We start from the raw sequence: 17,908 nt of genomic DNA on the forward strand, positions 1-17,908 counted from the left end.
AGAGGAGCTGGTCGATTGGATTCAGTTTTTCGGACTGTTGAGCGGCATGTAGTAGAGGAGGGATAGCGTCGGGTATTGCTAGATTTGCAAACCAATGAATGGTGTGAGGAGAAGATGGAGAGGGAGAATGTCTGAGAAATCCGCAGGTCGTGATAGTCTGAGGCTCGAGATATCCCGCGAGTACCAGTTGGAGAGTTTGACCCCTCCTACATTTTTTCAACTCGTAGCGCTCCGATGCCGCTGCCCCACCATGATGCAATCAGGTCTACCACGGCTCACATTATCAAACGCGAGACGAGCCACATATATATGTTCGATGGATGTAAGACATTGCTCTGATCGGATTTGAACTTAAAGGTTTGCCAGATGTCATCCGCCTTGTATACTAACCATAAAAATAAACCACTAGACACCCAATTTGGAAGCCGCTGAAATGTAGTTCAAGCCAAGCGCCGGATCCCAAACCCTCGCCGAATGAACGCCTACCCGAAAACGCCCTTGTCATGATTGCTCCATCAAGTTGTTAAGTCGTCAAAACTTCAGCCCTCAAGCACCGCTTAGGCCTGCCTCACGGAACTGCTCAAAGGTAACGTCAGGTTCGCCCGTCCCCGTCATCTTTTCGTCCTCCTCCTGCATTCTCCTCTCAAGCTCCATCCTGCCGTCCTTCCCCCAATAGATCGCTTTCTCAGTGCCATTGACACACCCCTCCGTGATGAGCACGTACGGGGTAGGGGCGTCAAACATGGGCTCGGCCAGTACCCGCTCCATTTCCATCTTGAGGCCCCGCGCCCCGGTCTCGTTCTTGGCCGCTCGCTCGGCAATGGCGTACAGCGCTCGGCGCGTGAAGAACAACTTACTAGGATACGTCTCGAATAACGCTGTGTACTGCGCCACCAGGCTGTTCCTCGGCTCCGTCAATATGCGGTAGAGTTCATCCAGGGACAGGGGCGTAAGAGCGCAGATGTTGTGAAGCCGCCCGATCAGCTCTGGAATGAAGCCGAAGGCTTGCAGATCGGCCGGCGTAGTCAGATCCAGCGGGGTAAAGCTGCTGCTCGACGACGAGCCGTCGGTGAAGACAGGCTGATGCGGGAGATGGCTGTACATCTCCGGGGGCAGGACATCCTTGAGGCTTGACATTGAGGAACCACGACCACGAATTTCGGAACCGAAGCCGATTGACGGTTTGGAGACTCTTCTCATAACTATCTTATCCAGCCCGACAAAGGCGCCGCAAAAGACAAAGAGAATATTGGTTGTGTCGACAGTGTACTGGTCAACTTTGCCTGGCGGCGGAGACGACTGTGGGCTCGAGGGCCCGTAGCTGCCTGGTGGGTTGCTTGTTGTACGGGATGAGCGGTGGTCCTTGATGTTCACAGTGACCTTGGTCCCCTCGACTAGCTTCAAAAGGGCTTGCTGGACGCCCTCGCCTCCCACGTCCCTGCCATTTACTGTCTCGCGTTTGGCAATCTTGTCGAATTCATCCAGCACGACGATTCCATGCTCGGCCGCCTTGATGTCGTAGTTGGCCTCGATAAGGAGCCGTTCGATGCACGTCTCAACGTCTTGTCCGATATATCCAGCTTGTGTGAATGAGTTGCAATCGCTTATCGTAAACGGCACATTAAGCTTCTTGCTCAGTGTCCTGCATCCCGGCGTAATGAGCATGGCAAGCCGAGGATTGGGTTCCGAGATCGGGTGACTTACTCTAGTATGTAGGTCTTGCCAACGCCAGTCGGTCCGATCAAGAGGAGGTTGCTCTTGTCTATCTTTACATGCCGAGGCGCCGCGAAGTCCTCCGGTATGTAAAAATCATCTCGCGGGGGTTCGAACACCGATTCCGTCGGCGCATGCGTGCCCCGAACAGATTCATGGTGCCCAGGAAATTCATCTTTGGGCGAGGAAACATCATCAGCCTTTCGCCGAGGTCCGAAAGCATATGCAGCACGACGCGAGGGCCACCGCCCACCTTCCACGGGATGCGCAGGGCTACTGTTGTAGCCCGCATGTTCAAAGGCGTCTCGGTCTTGTGCGTATCTCTGCCTCTGCAACTTCTCCCGCAACCGCTGATCCTGAATCTCGTGGTGCTGTCGACGCCGTAGCCCCTGGTAGTGGTTGAAAATAACTGCACATATCGTCTTCTTTGCGCGATCCTGGCCGACAACGTAGTCATCTACCCGCCTCTTCAAATCCCGCGGGTAGAATTGCGGGACGCCGAAGGTAGCTTTGGAGAATATGGGGCCCCTGCTTGTCTCCTGATTTGGATCGTAGCTTGTAGTGAAGCCCGAGTTGAAATACTGCGACCGGCGAGGGGCGGCGAGAAGGACACTTGATGTCGAGTAGGTAGGGTGCCGAAGCCGTACGAGTCTCCGCGTCGTCGCGCATGTTGGCGCTCGGGGGTGCACTAGGACTGGCATCGCGGCGTGCAGATGAACCTCATGCTCGGAGGAGTGGTCCTGAATCAGGCAGAGTTTCCTGAAAAGCTCCTTGTCCGGTAGATACGGACTCAAAGATGCGAGCCTTCGTATGGTTGATTTGTCCTGAATCCTGAGAGACGGATAGCAACGGCGTCACATTGTGCATCGCGCGGGGCACCCGAAGGCGGAGGGGGCTGGACTTCCCCGGGCCGTCGCTGTGCGGCGCAGTGGCAATGGCCTAGGTTGGCTAAGAAGATTGTGCTTTAGCAGAGGGAGGGCGGGGATTGCAGCCGAACCCCCTAACCAACTCCACTGCCAAGGGGGAGCACTGCGGCTTACCGCCCTGTGGAGTCCTAGAGACTTGTTGTGGGTCTGAAGCTCCGACGACGGAAGATTGGGGTTGGACCACCGCAACACCTGCCCCCCAGAATGATGTAATGCAGCATATCCAGTTGCACCACATGCAAGACCGTATGCCATCTACAAGCTCCCAACTTCAAGATACGTGACACAACCCAGTTCCAGGTGCACAACACGAAGTGTGAAACAGCATCCTCATAACCCCGCAGCTAGCTGCCGCGTTCTTTCTCCATTACCTGTGCTCATCAACAGCTGGTCTTATCTGAAGAGCACAAGCAGCCCGAAGCCCGAAGCTTGTGTCTGCCACACCTCCTACCTACGCTTCCAAACTCTAGTAGTCTCTAGATCACCGATCCCTTCCAATTGTACGCTAAGAACAGAAGATTCTATATTCAACCCAAGTGCCGATTAGCTCGAATGGACCCAATCGCTGTAAACTCGTCAAATTCCCTGGTGGACGGGGGCAAGCTCGCGGGAGATGATATTCCCAGGGACGGAACCGGTATGTTTACTTCAAAGATCCTCCCATTCCCGAGTACTGCGATTGACCTCAGGTACAGGAGTTCTGAAGCTCGACCCTTGGCTTTCACCCTTCCAAGACTCCTTGAAGCGACGCTTTGCCAAGGCCCAAGAATGGATCAAGAGAATCGACGAGACCGAGGGAGGACTGGCCAAGTTTAGCAAGGTATGTTTGAGCCCCTTATCAGCGCCCAATGATTACCTACTCACCTCTTCAGGGGACGGAGCTCTTTGGACTGCAGGTGAAGGATGATAATACAATCGTCTACAGAGAGTGGGCGCCCAATGCCGTGCAGGCCTCGCTTATTGGCGACTTCAGTAAGCTCTACCATGACTTGTCTTCGCTTTGGGCTTCTATCTTACATCTCGTAGACAATTGGGATAGGAAGGCGAACCCGATGACGAAGAACGAGTTCGGTGTCTTTGAAATCACGGTGCCCCCAACGGCCGATGGGAAACCAGCAATCCCACACAATTCCAAGATCAAGGTTCGTATTGTCGGCGAACCCCGGGTCACAATGTCTGACACTCCTCTGCAGATATCCCTCGAGCTCCCAACGGCAGAATGGGTCGACAGGCTCCCTGCCTGGATCAAATATGTCACGCAGGACCTCTCCGTTTCCCCCGCCTACGACGCTCGGTTTTGGAACCCCCCAGCGGAGGAGAGATATGTCCCGAAACATTCCCGACCCAAGAGGCCGGGAAGCCTGCGCATCTATGAGGCGCACGTCGGTATCTCCTCGCCCGAGCTGAGAGTCGCGACTTACAAGGAGTTCACCAAGAACATGCTTCCACGCATCAAGAGTCTGGGCTACAACGCGATCCAGCTCATGGCCATCATGGAGCATGCATACTACGCCAGCTTTGGCTACCAGGTAAACAACTTCTTTGCTGCTAGCAGCAGGTACGGTCCGCCAGAGGACCTGAAGGAACTCGTCGATGTGGCTCACAGTATGGGTCTCGTCGTGCTGCTTGATGTCGTGCACAGCCATGCCTCCAAGAATGTGCTCGATGGACTGAATCAATTTGACGGCACCGACCACCAGTACTTCCATGAGGGTGGCCGGGGAAGGCATGAGCTCTGGGACAGCAGGCTCTTCAACTACGGTCACCACGAGGTCATGAGATTTTTGCTCAGCAACTTGCGCTTTTGGATGGATGAATATCAATTCGATGGGTTCCGCTTCGATGGCGTGACAAGCATGCTGTATCTCCATCACGGCATTGGAACGTGAGTGCTCCAACGAATTCCTCTTTGAGACGGGAAACTGACATTTCTAAGCGGCTTTTCCGGCGGATACCACGAGTACTTCGGTGCCAGCGTTGATGAGGAGGCAGTCGTCTACCTCATGCTAGCCAACGAGATGCTTCATCAACTGTATCCGGAAGTCATAACCGTGGCTGAAGATGTTTCCGGCATGCCTGCGCTGTGCCTGCCCCTCTCACTCGGAGGTGTTGGGTTCGACTACAGGCTGGCCATGGCCATTCCCGACATGTGGATCAAGATCTTGAAGGAGTTGAAAGACGAGGACTGGGACATAGGCAACATTTGCTGGACCCTGACTAATCGTCGCCACGGAGAAAAGACCATTGCATATGCCGAGAGCCACGATCAATCGTAAGTGTCGTTACTGCGAACCTCTTAGACTTACTAATCCACCGCTAATGCGCTCGCAGACTGGTTGGAGATAAGACGCTCATGATGCATCTCTGCGATGCCGAGTTGTACACCAACATGTCGGTTCTCGGACCCCTCACCCCGGTGATTGACCGGGGCATGGCGCTGCACAAGATGATCCGCCTCTTGACGCATGGCCTCGGAGGCGAAGGTTGGCTCAACTTTGAGGGGAATGAGTTCGGACATCCCGAATGGCTTGACTTCCCGCGAGAGGGCAATCAGAATTCGTTTTGGTACGCACGGCGCCAGCTGAACCTTACAGAGGACCATCTCTTGCGTTACCAGTTCCTCAACAACTTCGACCGCTCCATGAACCTCTGCGAGGAAAAGTATGGCTGGCTGCACGCGCCCCAAGCCTACATCTCGCTCAAGCACGAGGGCGACAAGGTGATTGTCTTTGAGCGCGCCGGTGTGGTGTTTGTGTTCAATTTCCACCCTACCCAGAGCTTCACAGACTACCGCATCGGCATCGAGGTTCCTGGAACGTACCGCATCGTCCTGAATACAGATACCAAGGAGCATGGCGGGTTCAACCGCATTGACCAAAACACGCGATTCTTCACGGAGAAGCTCGAGTGGAATGGCCGTAAGAACTGCACGCACGTTTATATTCCGTGCAGGACAGCTTTCGTAAGTCCGCTCCCTGTCATCCCTTTTCCTTTCGTGTCATTTTTTGTCCATTGGTCTGACGGTGATACAGGTTCTGGCGCTCGAGTCAAGTATTTCGCAGAAGTGAGTTGCAGGAGGGTCGGAGCACAGTATTTCAAAGCTCTCAGCGACGTATCCGTTTGTAATGAACCAATTTTGAAGGCAGATTTATAGACTGGTAGAGACACATCAAAAGGCGTATTTCGTACACTGAGTCGATTGCTTTGCATGGTGGTTGGCATCAATTCAAGTTGAGCTGTGTCGCCGTCGAACCTGGCAAGACGCAATCCCGGGACGTTCCGACGGGCCGTCTCGACAGTAGTCAACCACAACTCGAAGCGCCCTGACCCTGCAGAAGAGAATTGAGTTTGGGACAGCTGTATCCGTATGTACGTCCGACTTTAGTCTATGTCAGTTGCAGAAACACTGTAATAAGGAAAATAGAATGATGCGAGGTACATGGACAGTTATGATTGCAAGCAGCGCAAGGGCCCATAGAAGTCAGACACTGCGTCACAGGCATTCTTTGGAGGTTGCAGGCTTCAGGTTGCAGAGTTGTTGCAGAGTTGGCAGCTTCCGCAGCAGAAGGCTGGGGTGAGGCCCACTATTCCCCAATCTGGAAGTCACGTGCTGGGCTGGAGCTCCGCAGTTCCTAGCCGAAGCTCGTCGAGAGATTTTCGAACCCGTTTTCTTCCCCAAGCCATCCTACCTCACTGCTCATCCACCGTTCAAAGTCCGCCCTTAATCATCGTCAAGATGTTCAAGAGGTAAGCTTCTTTCGAATATCCGAGTTTGTCGAGCGAATTATGCGCCAATTGAGACCAATTGAAACCGATGCAAGCTTTTTTCTAACAAACTCTCGCGCTGCAGCGGCATTTCCGCCTTCGCCCGGACAGCCCGTCCTTCCTTCGCGGCGGCGACCCGTCGCGCCGTTCGCCCGGCTAGCCTCAACATCAAGGCCCCGATTTTCAGCAGATTTGCCAGCACTGCCGGCGTCGGTGACGGCAAGATCTACCAGGTTATCGGTAAGCTTGACGCGGTGACTGCGCTTCTGGAAAGTTGTTCTCTCGGCTAACCGCGCTCTGCGAAACAGGTGCCGTCGTCGATGGTTAGTGCCTCCGTGGTTTTCCGGCGTTGTGTCGCCGCTGTTGTTAGCGCGCAGCTGACGCATCGAACAGTCAAGTTCGACACCGACAAGCTCCCTCCCATTCTCAACGCGCTTGAGACCGACAACAATGGCCAGAAGCTCGTGCTCGAGGTCGCCGTACGCGAACCCCTCCGCTATTTACCCGTTCAGCGTGCTGACTGGGTGACAGCAACATCTCGGCGAGAACGTTGTGAGATGTATTGCCATGGACGGTTCGTTTATGCGTCATCTGCTGGCTCTCAATGTGTTTCTGACGCCATTATCCAGGTACTGAGGGTCTCGTCCGTGGTGCCAAGGCTTCTGACAGTAAGTGCCCACGACTGTCTGCCAATTTAGCTGAGGTGGCTGACCTGTCTTGACAGCTGGCGCTCCCATTACCATCCCGTAAGTTGAAGCGAAACATGGGAGCAAACCATACGAACACGGGGTGTCTACTGACGCCTGATATATAGTGTTGGCCCTGCCACTCTCGGCCGTATCATGAACGTCACTGGTGACCCGATCGACGAGAGGGGACCTATCAAGTCTGAGAAGCGGCGCCCGATTCACGCTGAGGCACCGGAGTTCATCGACCAGTCGACAACGGCTGAGATTCTGGTTACCGGTATCAAGGTCGTGGATCTCCTCGCCCCTTACGCTCGTGGTGGAAAGATCGGTCTCTTCGGTGGTGCCGGTGTCGGCAAGACCGTGTTCATCCAGGAGCTCATCAACAACATCGCCAAGGCCCACGGTGGTTACTCCGTCTTCACTGGTGTCGGCGAGCGCACCCGTGAGGGTAACGATCTGTACCATGAAATGCAGGAGACTTCCGTCATTCAGCTTGAGGGCGAGTCCAAGGTCGCGTTGGTCTTCGGCCAGATGAACGAGCCCCCCGGAGCCCGTGCCCGTGTTGCCTTGACCGGTTTGACTGTTGCAGGTTAGCTTCGTCCCTATATATTTTCGACCTTTATCTTGTACTAACCCAATTATTAAATTTTAGAGTACTTCAGAGACGAAGAAGGACAAGACGGTACGTGTTCCTGATGATCTCTGAATTTTTACAATTTTTTTTTCTGATTCTCCCGTTTTTTCTGATCCCCCCCCCCTTTTTTTATGATTTTTATTTTTTCTTTCTTTTTCCTTCTTTTAATCTTTTTGTCTTTTTTCTCTTTTTCTCTTTTTGTCTTTTTTCTCTTTCTCTTTTTCTTTTTGCTCTTTTCTCGCTAGCCTGCTTTCCAACTCCGCTCTTCATATGAACATGCTAACGAATCTACAGTGCTTCTTTTCATCGACAACATCTTCAGGTTCGTATTTTCAGGCAAAGCGGGATAGGAATGATAATACTAACAGACTCAGGTTCACGCAAGCCGGTTCCGAGGTGTCAGCCCTTCTGGGACGCATTCCCTCTGCCGTCGGTTATCAACCCACCCTCGCCGTCGACATGGGTGGTATGCAGGAGCGTATTACCACGACCAAGAAGGGCTCGATTACCTCCGTCCAGGCCGTCTACGTGCCCGCTGACGATCTGACGGATCCCGCCCCGGCCACCACCTTCGCCCACTTGGACGCCACCACCGTCTTGTCCCGTGGTATCTCCGAGTTGGGTATCTACCCCGCCGTCGACCCCCTCGACTCCAAGTCCCGTATGCTCGACCCCCGCATTGTCGGCCAGGAGCACTACGAGGTTGCCACCCGTGTCCAGCAGATCCTCCAGGAGTACAAGTCCCTCCAGGATATCATTGCCATTCTTGGTATGGACGAACTGTCGGAAGCCGACAAGCTTACCGTCGAGCGCGCCCGTAAGATTCAGCGTTTCCTGAGCCAGCCTTTCACTGTCGCTCAGGTCTTCACTGGTATCGAGGGTAAGCTCGTCGACCTCAAGGACACGATTGCCTCGTTCAAGGCCATCCTCAACGGCGAGGGCGATGACTTGCCCGAGGGTGCCTTCTACATGGTTGGTGACTTTGCGTCGGCGCGGGAGAAGGGCGAGAAGATCCTGGCTGAGCTTGAAAAGAGCTCTTAATCTCGGGGTGTTTAAAATCAGGAAAGATCCGGCGGCCTGTGTATAGAAGCGAACGGTTCCGGGAAGTTCCCTAGCTCAGTCAAGCTTTCATTTGTGAGCTGTGTACCAATCAAGTCATTTCCTCTGTCTACGTTCTGCTTGAATGACTTAAACCATGAAGGTATCAACCCGCACTTGAAATGCGCACCTAACGTTACCCAGTAGGTACCCTGACCCAGTCTCTCCATTTTCTTAGTAATGCACTACTCCGGGGCCGGTCCCCCAAGCACCTTCCCACAACGACCACCTCAGTTACACTGCTTTTCAAACATCCCTTTAGAAGGAAGGAGAGTTCCAAGTCCATGCCTTACAACGAACCGTGTTGTTGACTGCTTTGTCAAACACCCTAACCGACAAGCAAGCCGCGTGCCAGTCGACCTACTCCCTCCACTCGACCTACTCCCTCCACTCGACCTACTCCCTCCACTCGACCTACTCCCTCCACTCGCCCTACTCCCTCCACTCGCCCTACTCCCTCCACTCGCCCTACTCCCTCCACTCGCCCTCACCGTTGGTCCCGGTCGCCGTCGCCGTTTCTTTGCTATGTCTGTCCATGTCTGTCCGTGTCTGTCCATGTCTATCCCCGTCCATCCCCGTCGTCTGTCCCCGTCGCCTGTCACCGTCGTCGTCCCCCGTCGTCGTCCACCATCGTCGTCCACCATCGTCGTCCACCATCGTCATCCACCGTCGTTACCCGCCGTCGTTATCCACCGTCGTCGTCCGCTATCGTCGTCCACCATCGTCGTTCTCCGATATCGTCTTCCGCTATCGCTATTTCCGTCGCCTGTTCCCAACTTGCTGCCTCCCATCGATTGTCGTCCGTCGCTGCCGTCCGTAGCTGTCGTCCGTCGCCGTTGCAGCTGCGTTGCCATCGCGCTCGTAGCTCCCTGTCATTGTCGCCCGTCGCAGTGATGTGCGGTATCGCTGTCTTTGTCATTGTCGGCGTCAGCACTGTAGTCTCTGTCGCAATTGTCATCTACGTCACGGTCGTCGTCTTCGTCGCCGTCTTTCCTACGTGGAATCCGATGTTCGAGCAACTAATAGTACGAGCCTACAGTCACGACCGACGTTTCACTTTTCTAGAAGCAGTGCCTACGAAGAGGATGGAATGTTTCCAATGTTTCCATTAGACTTTGAATCACTTGATGATACTAGTACTGATCACAAGTCTGGTTTAGGGTGACGCCTGTTGACGACTACTTCGACTGGTTCTTGTTCTGCCTGCTATAACCCTAACTTGCATTATTGGGAAACCGGTGCCTGAGTGCCCCGACCCAAGGCCCTACGCTTCCATTACTGGGCCCCGAGTGATTCTTTTTCTGGCGACAATTATAGGGTTTGAGGCGAAGGACCAATGGGATGTTTCAACAAAGTATGATTTTAAGAGATTAACCTCCGAGATGTTCGCCTCTTTAGCCGCTTCTGCTGCCTTGATTATACCTGGGGCAACCGTGGGATTATCCCACCAGTCGGTCATGAGGCCATGATCAACCTGCGGGGAAGCAGAGAAACTATGAGCCCAGCGGATATTGTGAAGCTTAGGGGGTTTATATTGACCTGGAGACCTCTAGTCCCAAAGCCGACAGGTGACGGGTGGGATGGGCATATATACCCCGGGTCTTGGCTGCTTGGCTGCCGTTGTTTGGTATCCCATACACGGCCGGAATAGGGCAAAACTTATCTATAACCAACCAAGCTTGCTTATCCTAGCACGAGTCGTGTGTCTCGCTGGGAACGCTGAACCGCGAAGAGAGACATCGAGATGGTCACTTTCACCTCCCTCCTGGGCGCGACGGCGCTCCTCGCCGGCGGTGGTCTGGCGGCCCAGCTCACCCGCGTCGACTACCCCAACAATGCTACCTCCAAAGCACAGATGTTCGTATATCCGCCCCTGGACCTTAATTCCCCTCCCTCCTCTCCTAGTATCAATGCTCATCCGCTTATCAGGTATGTCTACGTGCCCGACCGCGTGGTGACGAACCCGCCGCTGGTGGTGGTGCTGCACTCGTGCCAGTCGTCGGCGCAGTCGTACTTCCAGAACTCCAAGATCCCCTGGCGGCAGGGGTCGGACCGCAAGGGGTACATCACGGTCTGGCCGTCGTCGCCCAACAGCGGGACCTGCTGGGACGTGTCGTCGCGGCGGTCGCTCAGCCACAACGGCGGCGGCGACAGCCAGGCCATCGCCAACATGATCCTGTACGCCCTCGACAGGTACAAGGCCGATAGGTCCCGCGTCTACGTCACGGGCGGCAGCTCCGGCGGCATGATGAGCAACGTCCTCGCCGCGACGTACCCGGAGCTGATATCGGCCGTCAGTCTGTACAGCGGCGTGCCGGCGGGCTGCTTTCTAAGCAGCTCTGGCCAGGTGGCGGCTTGGAATAATACCTGCAGTGGCGGGCAGAGTCGGGCGAGTGCTGAGCAGTGGTGAGTTCCTGCCGTAATTGATCCCTTGTTTCTTTGTGGTCTCCCTTTTGCCATCTTGTGATGGCGAGCCAGGGTATGGAACGGCAAGTTGATGACGATTCAACAGGGGCAATGTGGTGCGCAACATGTACCCTGGATACACCGGGCCGCGGCCAAAGATGCAGATCTGGCACGGCAGCACCGATGGCACCCTCGCACCGGCAAACTACCAGGAGACGATCAAGCAGTGGACGAACGTGTTTGGCGTTAGCCAAACGCCAACCAGCAGCTTGAAGAACTATCCGGAGCGCAACTACCAGACGGACAACTATGGCGAGTTTGTGCAGGGGATTTATGCGACTGGCGTCGGACACAGCGTGCCGGCGAACTTGACGGCCAGCGAGCAGTGGTTCGGGTTGTAAGGATGGCGAGAGCAAGCTTGCTTGGTGGTCCGGCGAGGCTTGAAGGTGGGTATCGTGCAGTCGACGAGCACTCGGCTGTTGCATCCAATACTAGATTTCGTTGAAATTCCATGGATTCTTGGGACCGCGAGCGAACCAAACCAGACCTGACCATAGGCCTACATTCATGATTGTCTGCATTATAGGTCTTCTTATGGTGTGAGTCTCCGTTCTTGGTAGGCTCGGGCCTGTTCAGTGATTTGTTTAACCTCTGTCAGCGCTCGAGTCGCAATCCCCTCATAAACAGAGGCCAACGGGGGTTTCTCTGGGTTCTCTAGGGCTGGCTCCCAGCAAGGATTCTCTAGCAACAGCTTGGCAATCTCCTTGTGGTCGGTGAGCAGAAGAGCGGACATAGGAACGCGGAGCATGGATGCCCATTTCGGTCCCAAAAAGTTGCATATGTTTGGAATTTCGTTGTTGCTGATGCCTTGCATCCACCAGACACGGTCACCCGTGAACTTTAGAAACACAAGGTAGTGGGCGAGGATAATAAGAGCGCGCGGCTTCCGTTGACGGGCAGCATCAACGAACTCGCTGGGCAGATAAGTCAAGAAGGTAGCGATGCGTAGCCACAGCAGTAGGCTGAAGCCGTTTGAGAGCTCAAGGTAGAGGGAGCCGAGGTATTGCAGGCCGCAATAGTAAGGCTGGATAAGGGGGTACTCGGGATCCCCCTGCTTGATGGACGCGACCATGAAGAGAAGATGGTTTGGGAGATGACGGGCCGACGCAGCCAAGTCAACCTCTGGCCGGGAGAGAAGGGCCGCAACGTCCGTCTTGAACAGCGCGGGGTCTTTGATAATGTCAGCTATAGTGCCGATGCCTCGCCACAGCATGATCCAATCCAGTATGTAGAGCGGTTTGGCGTCGTCGCCGCGGAACCCGTCGGTCGACAGGCCGCAGAGAAACAGCGAGCAGGCGAGCAGGGCGGGGTATGTGGCCGGATCTGCGACCTGGAGGGCATGTCGGTACGTCTCAAAAGCCTTTGCGCGGTAGAAGTACTCCCTTGACACCGGGACGCCAAGGTCACGGATCTTGCAGTGGTTGATGTGCATGGCGGCGAGCCCCAGGAGACAGTTCATCAGGAACGGATGGGCAAAGGCATGCTGGACAACGGTCTCTCTAAGTACCTTGTCGACTTGGCGTATCTTGAGCGCGCCGCTTGAGTACGAGGCCCAGGTATTTGTCGTGTAAAACCATAGTAGTCGCATGTCGACCTCGTCGCGGCCGGTGGGCAAGAACAGGGGCTCCTTTACAAGCGGTGGCTTCTCGAGTAGGACATGGTTGGTTGGCGGTGCAAGCGCAGTCGACTGGGACTCCCTCACGGGTGAATTAGAAAGGGCGCGCTTGGGCAGCACCGGGTACTCGCATGTCTCGCTCCGTGCTGTGCATGCGCGGCAGGCTGGGCGGCCTTCGTCGCACTTGACTTTGCGGGCCTTGCAGTTGCGGCATCCTGTCCTGGACTTGCGGTGGGGACGTTTGGCATGGTACTGCTTCTCAGCCGCTGCCCTGATCACGGTGAACATGGGCTCGTTCATGGTGTCACATTGCAATGTGAAGGCGGCAGTGGAGGAGGGTTGGGACGTTGACGTCTCGACTCTTGACGATGCTGCCAAGCCGGCAAGCTGCCGCCCGGATACCGACCGGAAGGCCTCCTGTGAGTGGGGTGGATTCGGATGACAGGCCGGTCAAAGCCTAATGTCCACCGAGACGGGGAAGTGCGCGAGCCGAGTTCAATGTACCGAAAAATACGACATGCGAAGTAATTTATCTTGTTACGTCGACACATTAGTTTTCGTGCACTCGATGCTAGGTAAGGAGAGTCAAGGGGCCGCTGGCATCGGCTATTGACCACGAGTCCATGACGCACTGACACGCGTCGCGTTAGGATTAACTACATCAAACCTTAGCGCGAGGCTGTGCCAAACATCACGGCTTTAACATACCATAACCAGCCGTAGCAGATCTGCTGAAGCGGAACTTCCTGAGCGCGCAAAGTTGCCTAAGCAAAATAGCTCAGGCTTTCCATCCCATGAAGGCGCCTCTGCTTCCGCTCCCCGATGAGCTAATCATAACGACACTCGCCCAAATCTTTCCCAGCCGAGAGACACAGATTCGGTCCCTGGCAACACTCGTCTGGGTGAGTCTAACAACTGGCCCTTCATACCTGTTTAAGAATAACCCAATACACTAACTGACCATTAGCCGGGCGCTGCACCATGCAATAATCTTGTCATCTATGGCACAGAGGCCACTGGAAAGAGCGCCATCACGGCCGTGCTGCTGTCCCGGCTCGAGAACCAGCCTGAAAATGGCGGGCCTAGCCTGAAGCATGCCGTGGTAAACTCAATTGAGTGCATTACGGCCCGGCATCTCTATGAGACCGTGGTTGGCAAGGTCGCCGCTGCTCTCGAATGGAGTGCTGCGCCGCCACGATGCGAGTCGGTATCGCAACTAACGGTCGAGCTCTCAAAGATGCTCAAGTACACGCCGCGGCCAGACGACTTCCGCTTTGTGCTCGTCTTTGATGCTATCGACCGCCAGCGAGACGCTCCTCATACGCTCCTCCCGGCCCTCGCCAGGCTATCCGAAATCGTTAGTCAACCACCAATGCCGGGTTCTCTGCATTGTTCACTGACATCACTCCCAGATTCCCTCCTTAACAACCGTCTTCATTGTGACCTCTCCGCCAGCCAACTTCCTTCGGACCTCTTTCGTACCCCACCTGCACTTCCCAGCCTATACCAAGTCCGAATTCATCTCCATCCTCTCCGCCTCTCCACCCGCCACTCCCCTCCCCAACACCACTCCCGAAGAAACCGCCGAGCTCTGGTCCCGCTTCGTCTCGGCCGTACACGACGCCCTGGCACGGGCCGCCTCGCGCACGCTCCCATCACTCCAGCATGCCTGCACCGCCCTGTGGCCGCGCTTTACAGCGCCCATCCAGGCAGGCACGCACACGGCTCGCGAGTTTTCCAAGCTGCTCGTAGCTGCGCGCATGCACTTCCAAGACGAAAGCCTCCTCAACCCCGGTGTACTAGTTACGCCCACAACCACTACCACTTCTACCGCCGCCAGCAGCACCTTCACCAAACCGGCACATCCCCACCAGAACCAGCAGCCCAACGGGCCCGCAACAGGAACCGGACCGGGACCGATACCAGCAGCAAAGAAACCACCCCACACCCACCCGCATCCAGACCTAGCCAGCCTCCTCCCACCCACAGCCCGCCTGTTGTTACTCGCAAGCTACCTAGCATCACACAACGCGGCGCGGCACGACCTGGCGCTCTTTTCCACACACTACCACGGCCGTAGACGGCGGCGCGGCGGCGGCGGCGGCGGCGGTGGCGGTGGCGGTGGCGGCGGTAGCAGACACAAGCATCGCAAGATAGCGCGCAAGCTGCTGGGCGCCCACGTGTTTGTGCTGGAGCGCATGCTCGCCATCTTCGCGGCCGTTAGGGGCGAGTGGGAGGACAGGGCCCAAGGTCAAGGCCAGAGTCAGAATAGAAGGTATGGTGGGGCTTGGGGTGGTCGCGGAGATGGGAGCGAGGAGGAGGAGGAGACCGATGAAGCGCCCGATGCGGACATTGGTATGGCTATCGCTACGCTGGCGAGTCTGAGGCTTCTTGTTCGGGTGGGTGGAGGTGGGGAGTTGATGGACCGCGGGGGGAAATGGAGGGTTAATGTTGGGTGGGAGGTGGTTAGGGGGTTGGGAAGGAGTATGGGTGTTGAGGTGGAGGACTGGTTGATCGAGTGAGGCCGGGAAAGAGGTCACGTTGGTTGTATGACGGGTCCCGTAAAAATCTTGTCATCTGTGAAAGAGGCAGCATGCGGCCTGAGTCTATTATCAATGCTTGGTATCATACAACACTGGCACCGGTGCCCTAGGTTTTCAAGATTTATGATACACAGACGCCCTCTAATCCGATCCGAGTCTACCAAGAAGGAATACTAATGCCAGCGAGAAAAACACATGCACATGGTGAAGTCAATCCCTTAAAAACGGTCCTACCTACCGTAACCCGAAGTCAAGCTGAGCCATGCCAGCCAAGCCGGAACCGATCATGAATCCAACACGCGTCACCCTCATAACACATCGCTCGTCGTTCACCTCGCGGCTACCGACTGAACGTCCCCGGCCCGCCAGGTATCCTCCTGCCTCGTTCCGGGAGGCAGCCACCCGGCGTTGCTCGCCCCGCGAGTACGTCCCACCCTGCCCGCATCATCCGATTTCTTGGAATCGCTCAGGTGGGAATTGGGCAAGAACGGCTGCGTGTACACATGCCCCGTCGCAGACTCAGCGGCAGACATGCTCACGGGGCTTTCAAACATGGCTGACCCGTTCTGACCGCCCACGGCACTACCACTGGTGCCGATCGGCCCTCCGAAATTGGGAATAGGCAGGGAGACGCCGTGTTTTTCGCTCAGGGGCAAAAGGGTCTCGTTTCTCTTAGTCTCGGTCATGGACCGCGCTCGCTGATCGGCCTTGTTCTTGTGGTTGCTGCGGTCGTAGAGGTAGAGGCCAAGGAAGGTGAGACCGATGCCGACGGCCTGAATGTTTGTCGTCGGGCTGCGAAACCAGATGATGGCAATGATGATAACAAAGACGCGCTTGATCAGGCTCGCGACCGAGTATGTGACGGGGGAGACCATGGATAGCAGGACAAAGGCGAGGATGTTCTGCCCGAAATGAAAGGTGCCGTTGAAGATGTATTCGAGCATCAGGGGGCCGTGGTCGAGCGAGTTGGGGCTCTGGTTGAGGTCGACGCTCCCGTCCCAGAGGAAATCGCCTACTATGTCGATGCCCTCGGACCAGAACCAGATGGGACCCGTGAGAAGGAATGCAAGGCCTGACGAGTAGCACAACAGATTGAGCTTGTCCAGTTTGCGTGATTGCCCCACATGCCCTTCTTGCTCGGCGCGCGCGGCCTCGTTGAAAAGGCGCTTGGAGAATATGTTTTGGGTTACGAAAATGATGGCGGCAAGAAGCGCATAAAGGATGCCCAAGAACTCTCCGCCAAACGATCGGTTGCCGGAACAGGCTAGCATAACGCCAAGGGTAAGGGGGACGAGGGAGATGTAGGTCGCTTTCGGGTACCGAATATCGAAGATGAAGCGGTAAGCTAGGACGGTGAACAGGGGAGACAACCCCTTTATTGTATGGACGAGTGAAACGGGTATTTTGGAGGTGGCATTGGAGCTGAGTAGATGGCCGCCGATTTGGAAGGCTGCCAGTGGCAGCGTCGTCTGGAGGACTTCTCGCGAGGGGTATCGGATGGGGTGTTTGAGCGCCGGGATGGCAGCCCTTAACCGGGGGAAGACGGACGCTAGCCAAGAAAAGAGGACGCAGTAGGAAGAGACGAATCCGAACTGGATGAGTGTCAACGTTGCGGGTTTGTCGAATGCCGTGAGGATGGCTTTGGACGATGTGTTGGTCAAGGCCGAGGACCAGTACCACATAATGCAGAGCACCTGCAGAGAGAGTACGACGTCAGCATCAGACAATGGCATCGCCAAGTCCGGCAGGGAGACGTACAATTAGTTTCCACGACACGGGAGCACGGAGCGCATCTGCGATCTCATGTGCGTTCTGGCTCATGCTTCCAGAGCGCATGCGGTGGATTGCAGTGCTGATATTGCTGGGCTTCCTCGTATGGCCCGAGGAATTGGACCATTTTACTCGACTGTCGCGGCGGGCGTGCCAACGGTCGGACGATTGCGTGACCGAGCCGTTGCCGTTGCCGTTGCCGTACGCGGAACCGTTTTGCTGCCAGCGTTGATTTGTACCATGGCCATTGGTATTAACGACGTGCCCATCATCAAAGTCGGGAAACTTCTCCGTCTCTCCGTGCGTCGGGATGACGTTCGATCCAGGAATTGGTTTGCCGTTGATGCTCGGCGGCGCGCGAGACTGAGACGCAGCCCGTATGTGGGAACCGGCCGAGTGCAATGTAGAGTGCGGCATATCGCGCTTCCAAGGCGCATGCGCGCCAGAGTCGAGTGAACGAGCGAGCGGAAGTGACGGCGAGAACAGGGGACGAAAGTAAACCAGGCTATGTGATCATGGCTTCTCCTCAGGTCTCCGCCGTCTGGACCAGAGAAGAAATATTTCCGGTGGCACACCACGTCTCAGGCGGGGAGTGAATGGTTCAGACGCTGAATGTGAAATACGGAGTACAGTAGTAACAGTACAGAGTACGAACGCCGGAAACTTCACTTTCTTGGCGTCTCCAATCC

The 17,908-nt window shown here is 55.6% G+C and overlaps 6 protein-coding genes across 6 annotated transcripts; 3 read left to right on the forward strand and 3 right to left on the reverse strand.

The window, feature by feature from the left end:
* Positions 1-546: 546 nt before the first annotated feature.
* N656DRAFT_703366 (P-loop containing nucleoside triphosphate hydrolase protein) lies at positions 547-2,414 on the reverse strand (the record flags this gene model as incomplete). The annotated part of the gene is made up of 3 exons (XM_064811096.1): positions 547-1,642; positions 1,705-1,888; positions 1,967-2,414. 3 exons carry the CDS (start codon positions 2,412-2,414, stop codon positions 547-549), a joined length of 1,728 nt encoding a protein of 575 aa, XP_064673221.1.
* Positions 2,415-2,861: 447 nt separating this feature from the next.
* On the forward strand, positions 2,862-8,956 carry N656DRAFT_842486 (glycoside hydrolase family 13 protein). Its single transcript, XM_064819043.1, has 19 exons — positions 2,862-3,276; positions 3,335-3,459; positions 3,512-3,611; positions 3,666-3,781; positions 3,833-4,524; positions 4,576-4,911; positions 4,971-5,601; positions 5,672-5,703; positions 6,354-6,386; positions 6,490-6,644; positions 6,713-6,727; positions 6,798-6,883; positions 6,936-6,978; positions 7,034-7,072; positions 7,129-7,150; positions 7,219-7,682; positions 7,746-7,775; positions 8,022-8,049; positions 8,102-8,956. Exons 1-19 carry the CDS (start codon positions 3,192-3,194, stop codon positions 8,766-8,768), a joined length of 3,699 nt encoding a protein of 1,232 aa, XP_064673222.1. The 5' UTR covers positions 2,862-3,191; the 3' UTR covers positions 8,769-8,956.
* Positions 8,957-10,144: 1,188 nt separating this feature from the next.
* N656DRAFT_390879 (carbohydrate esterase family 1 protein) lies at positions 10,145-11,677 on the forward strand. The gene is made up of 3 exons (XM_064809495.1): positions 10,145-10,682; positions 10,755-11,231; positions 11,338-11,677. Exons 1-3 carry the CDS (start codon positions 10,570-10,572, stop codon positions 11,630-11,632), a joined length of 885 nt encoding a protein of 294 aa, XP_064673223.1. The 5' UTR covers positions 10,145-10,569; the 3' UTR covers positions 11,633-11,677.
* On the reverse strand, positions 11,359-13,378 carry N656DRAFT_775595 (uncharacterized protein). The gene has a single exon (XM_064814471.1). The coding sequence runs from the start codon at positions 13,204-13,206 to the stop codon at positions 11,824-11,826; it is 1,383 nt and encodes a 460-aa protein (XP_064673224.1). The 5' UTR covers positions 13,207-13,378; the 3' UTR covers positions 11,359-11,823.
* A 322-nt stretch (positions 13,379-13,700) lies between these two features.
* On the forward strand, positions 13,701-15,428 carry N656DRAFT_703042 (uncharacterized protein; the record flags this gene model as incomplete). The annotated part of the gene is made up of 3 exons (XM_064811072.1): positions 13,701-13,808; positions 13,874-14,263; positions 14,319-15,428. The coding sequence occupies 3 exons, from the start codon at positions 13,701-13,703 to the stop codon at positions 15,426-15,428; spliced, it is 1,608 nt and encodes a 535-aa protein (XP_064673225.1).
* A 54-nt stretch (positions 15,429-15,482) lies between these two features.
* N656DRAFT_775596 (TPT-domain-containing protein) lies at positions 15,483-17,845 on the reverse strand. Its single transcript, XM_064814472.1, has 2 exons — positions 17,208-17,845; positions 15,483-17,143 (listed from the first exon to the last, which is right to left on the reverse strand). The coding sequence occupies exons 1-2, from the start codon at positions 17,634-17,636 to the stop codon at positions 15,779-15,781; spliced, it is 1,794 nt and encodes a 597-aa protein (XP_064673226.1). The 5' UTR covers positions 17,637-17,845; the 3' UTR covers positions 15,483-15,778.
* Between the last annotated feature and the right edge of the window lie 63 nt (positions 17,846-17,908).

The sequence above is a fragment of the Canariomyces notabilis genome (assembly GCF_033297395.1).
Source record: "Canariomyces notabilis strain CBS 508.74 unplaced genomic scaffold N656scaffold_3, whole genome shotgun sequence".
Classification (NCBI taxonomy): Eukaryota; Fungi; Ascomycota; class Sordariomycetes; order Sordariales; family Chaetomiaceae; genus Canariomyces; species Canariomyces notabilis.

Excerpts from the sequence above, each read along its gene's own strand:
- N656DRAFT_842486 (XM_064819043.1), top strand. The coding sequence starts at position 3,192 with ATGGACCCAATCGCTGTAAACTCGTCAAATTCCCTGGTGGACGGGGGC. Across the intron at positions 6,387-6,489 it reads ATCGTCAAGATGTTCAAGAG|CGGCATTTCCGCCTTCGCCC; the intron begins GTAAGCTTCTTT and ends CTCGCGCTGCAG. Across the intron at positions 7,073-7,128 it reads TGGTGCCAAGGCTTCTGACA|CTGGCGCTCCCATTACCATC; the intron begins GTAAGTGCCCAC and ends CTGTCTTGACAG.
- N656DRAFT_390879 (XM_064809495.1), top strand. The coding sequence starts at position 10,570 with ATGGTCACTTTCACCTCCCTCCTGGGCGCGACGGCGCTCCTCGCCGGC. Across the intron at positions 10,683-10,754 it reads GCTACCTCCAAAGCACAGAT|GTATGTCTACGTGCCCGACC; the intron begins GTTCGTATATCC and ends TCCGCTTATCAG. Across the intron at positions 11,232-11,337 it reads CGGGCGAGTGCTGAGCAGTG|GGGCAATGTGGTGCGCAACA; the intron begins GTGAGTTCCTGC and ends ACGATTCAACAG.
- N656DRAFT_775595 (XM_064814471.1), bottom strand. The coding sequence starts at position 13,206 with ATGAACGAGCCCATGTTCACCGTGATCAGGGCAGCGGCTGAGAAGCAG.
- N656DRAFT_775596 (XM_064814472.1), bottom strand. The coding sequence starts at position 17,636 with ATGCCGCACTCTACATTGCACTCGGCCGGTTCCCACATACGGGCTGCG. Across the intron at positions 17,144-17,207 it reads CCGTGTCGTGGAAACTAATT|GTGCTCTGCATTATGTGGTA; the intron begins GTACGTCTCCCT and ends CTCTCTCTGCAG.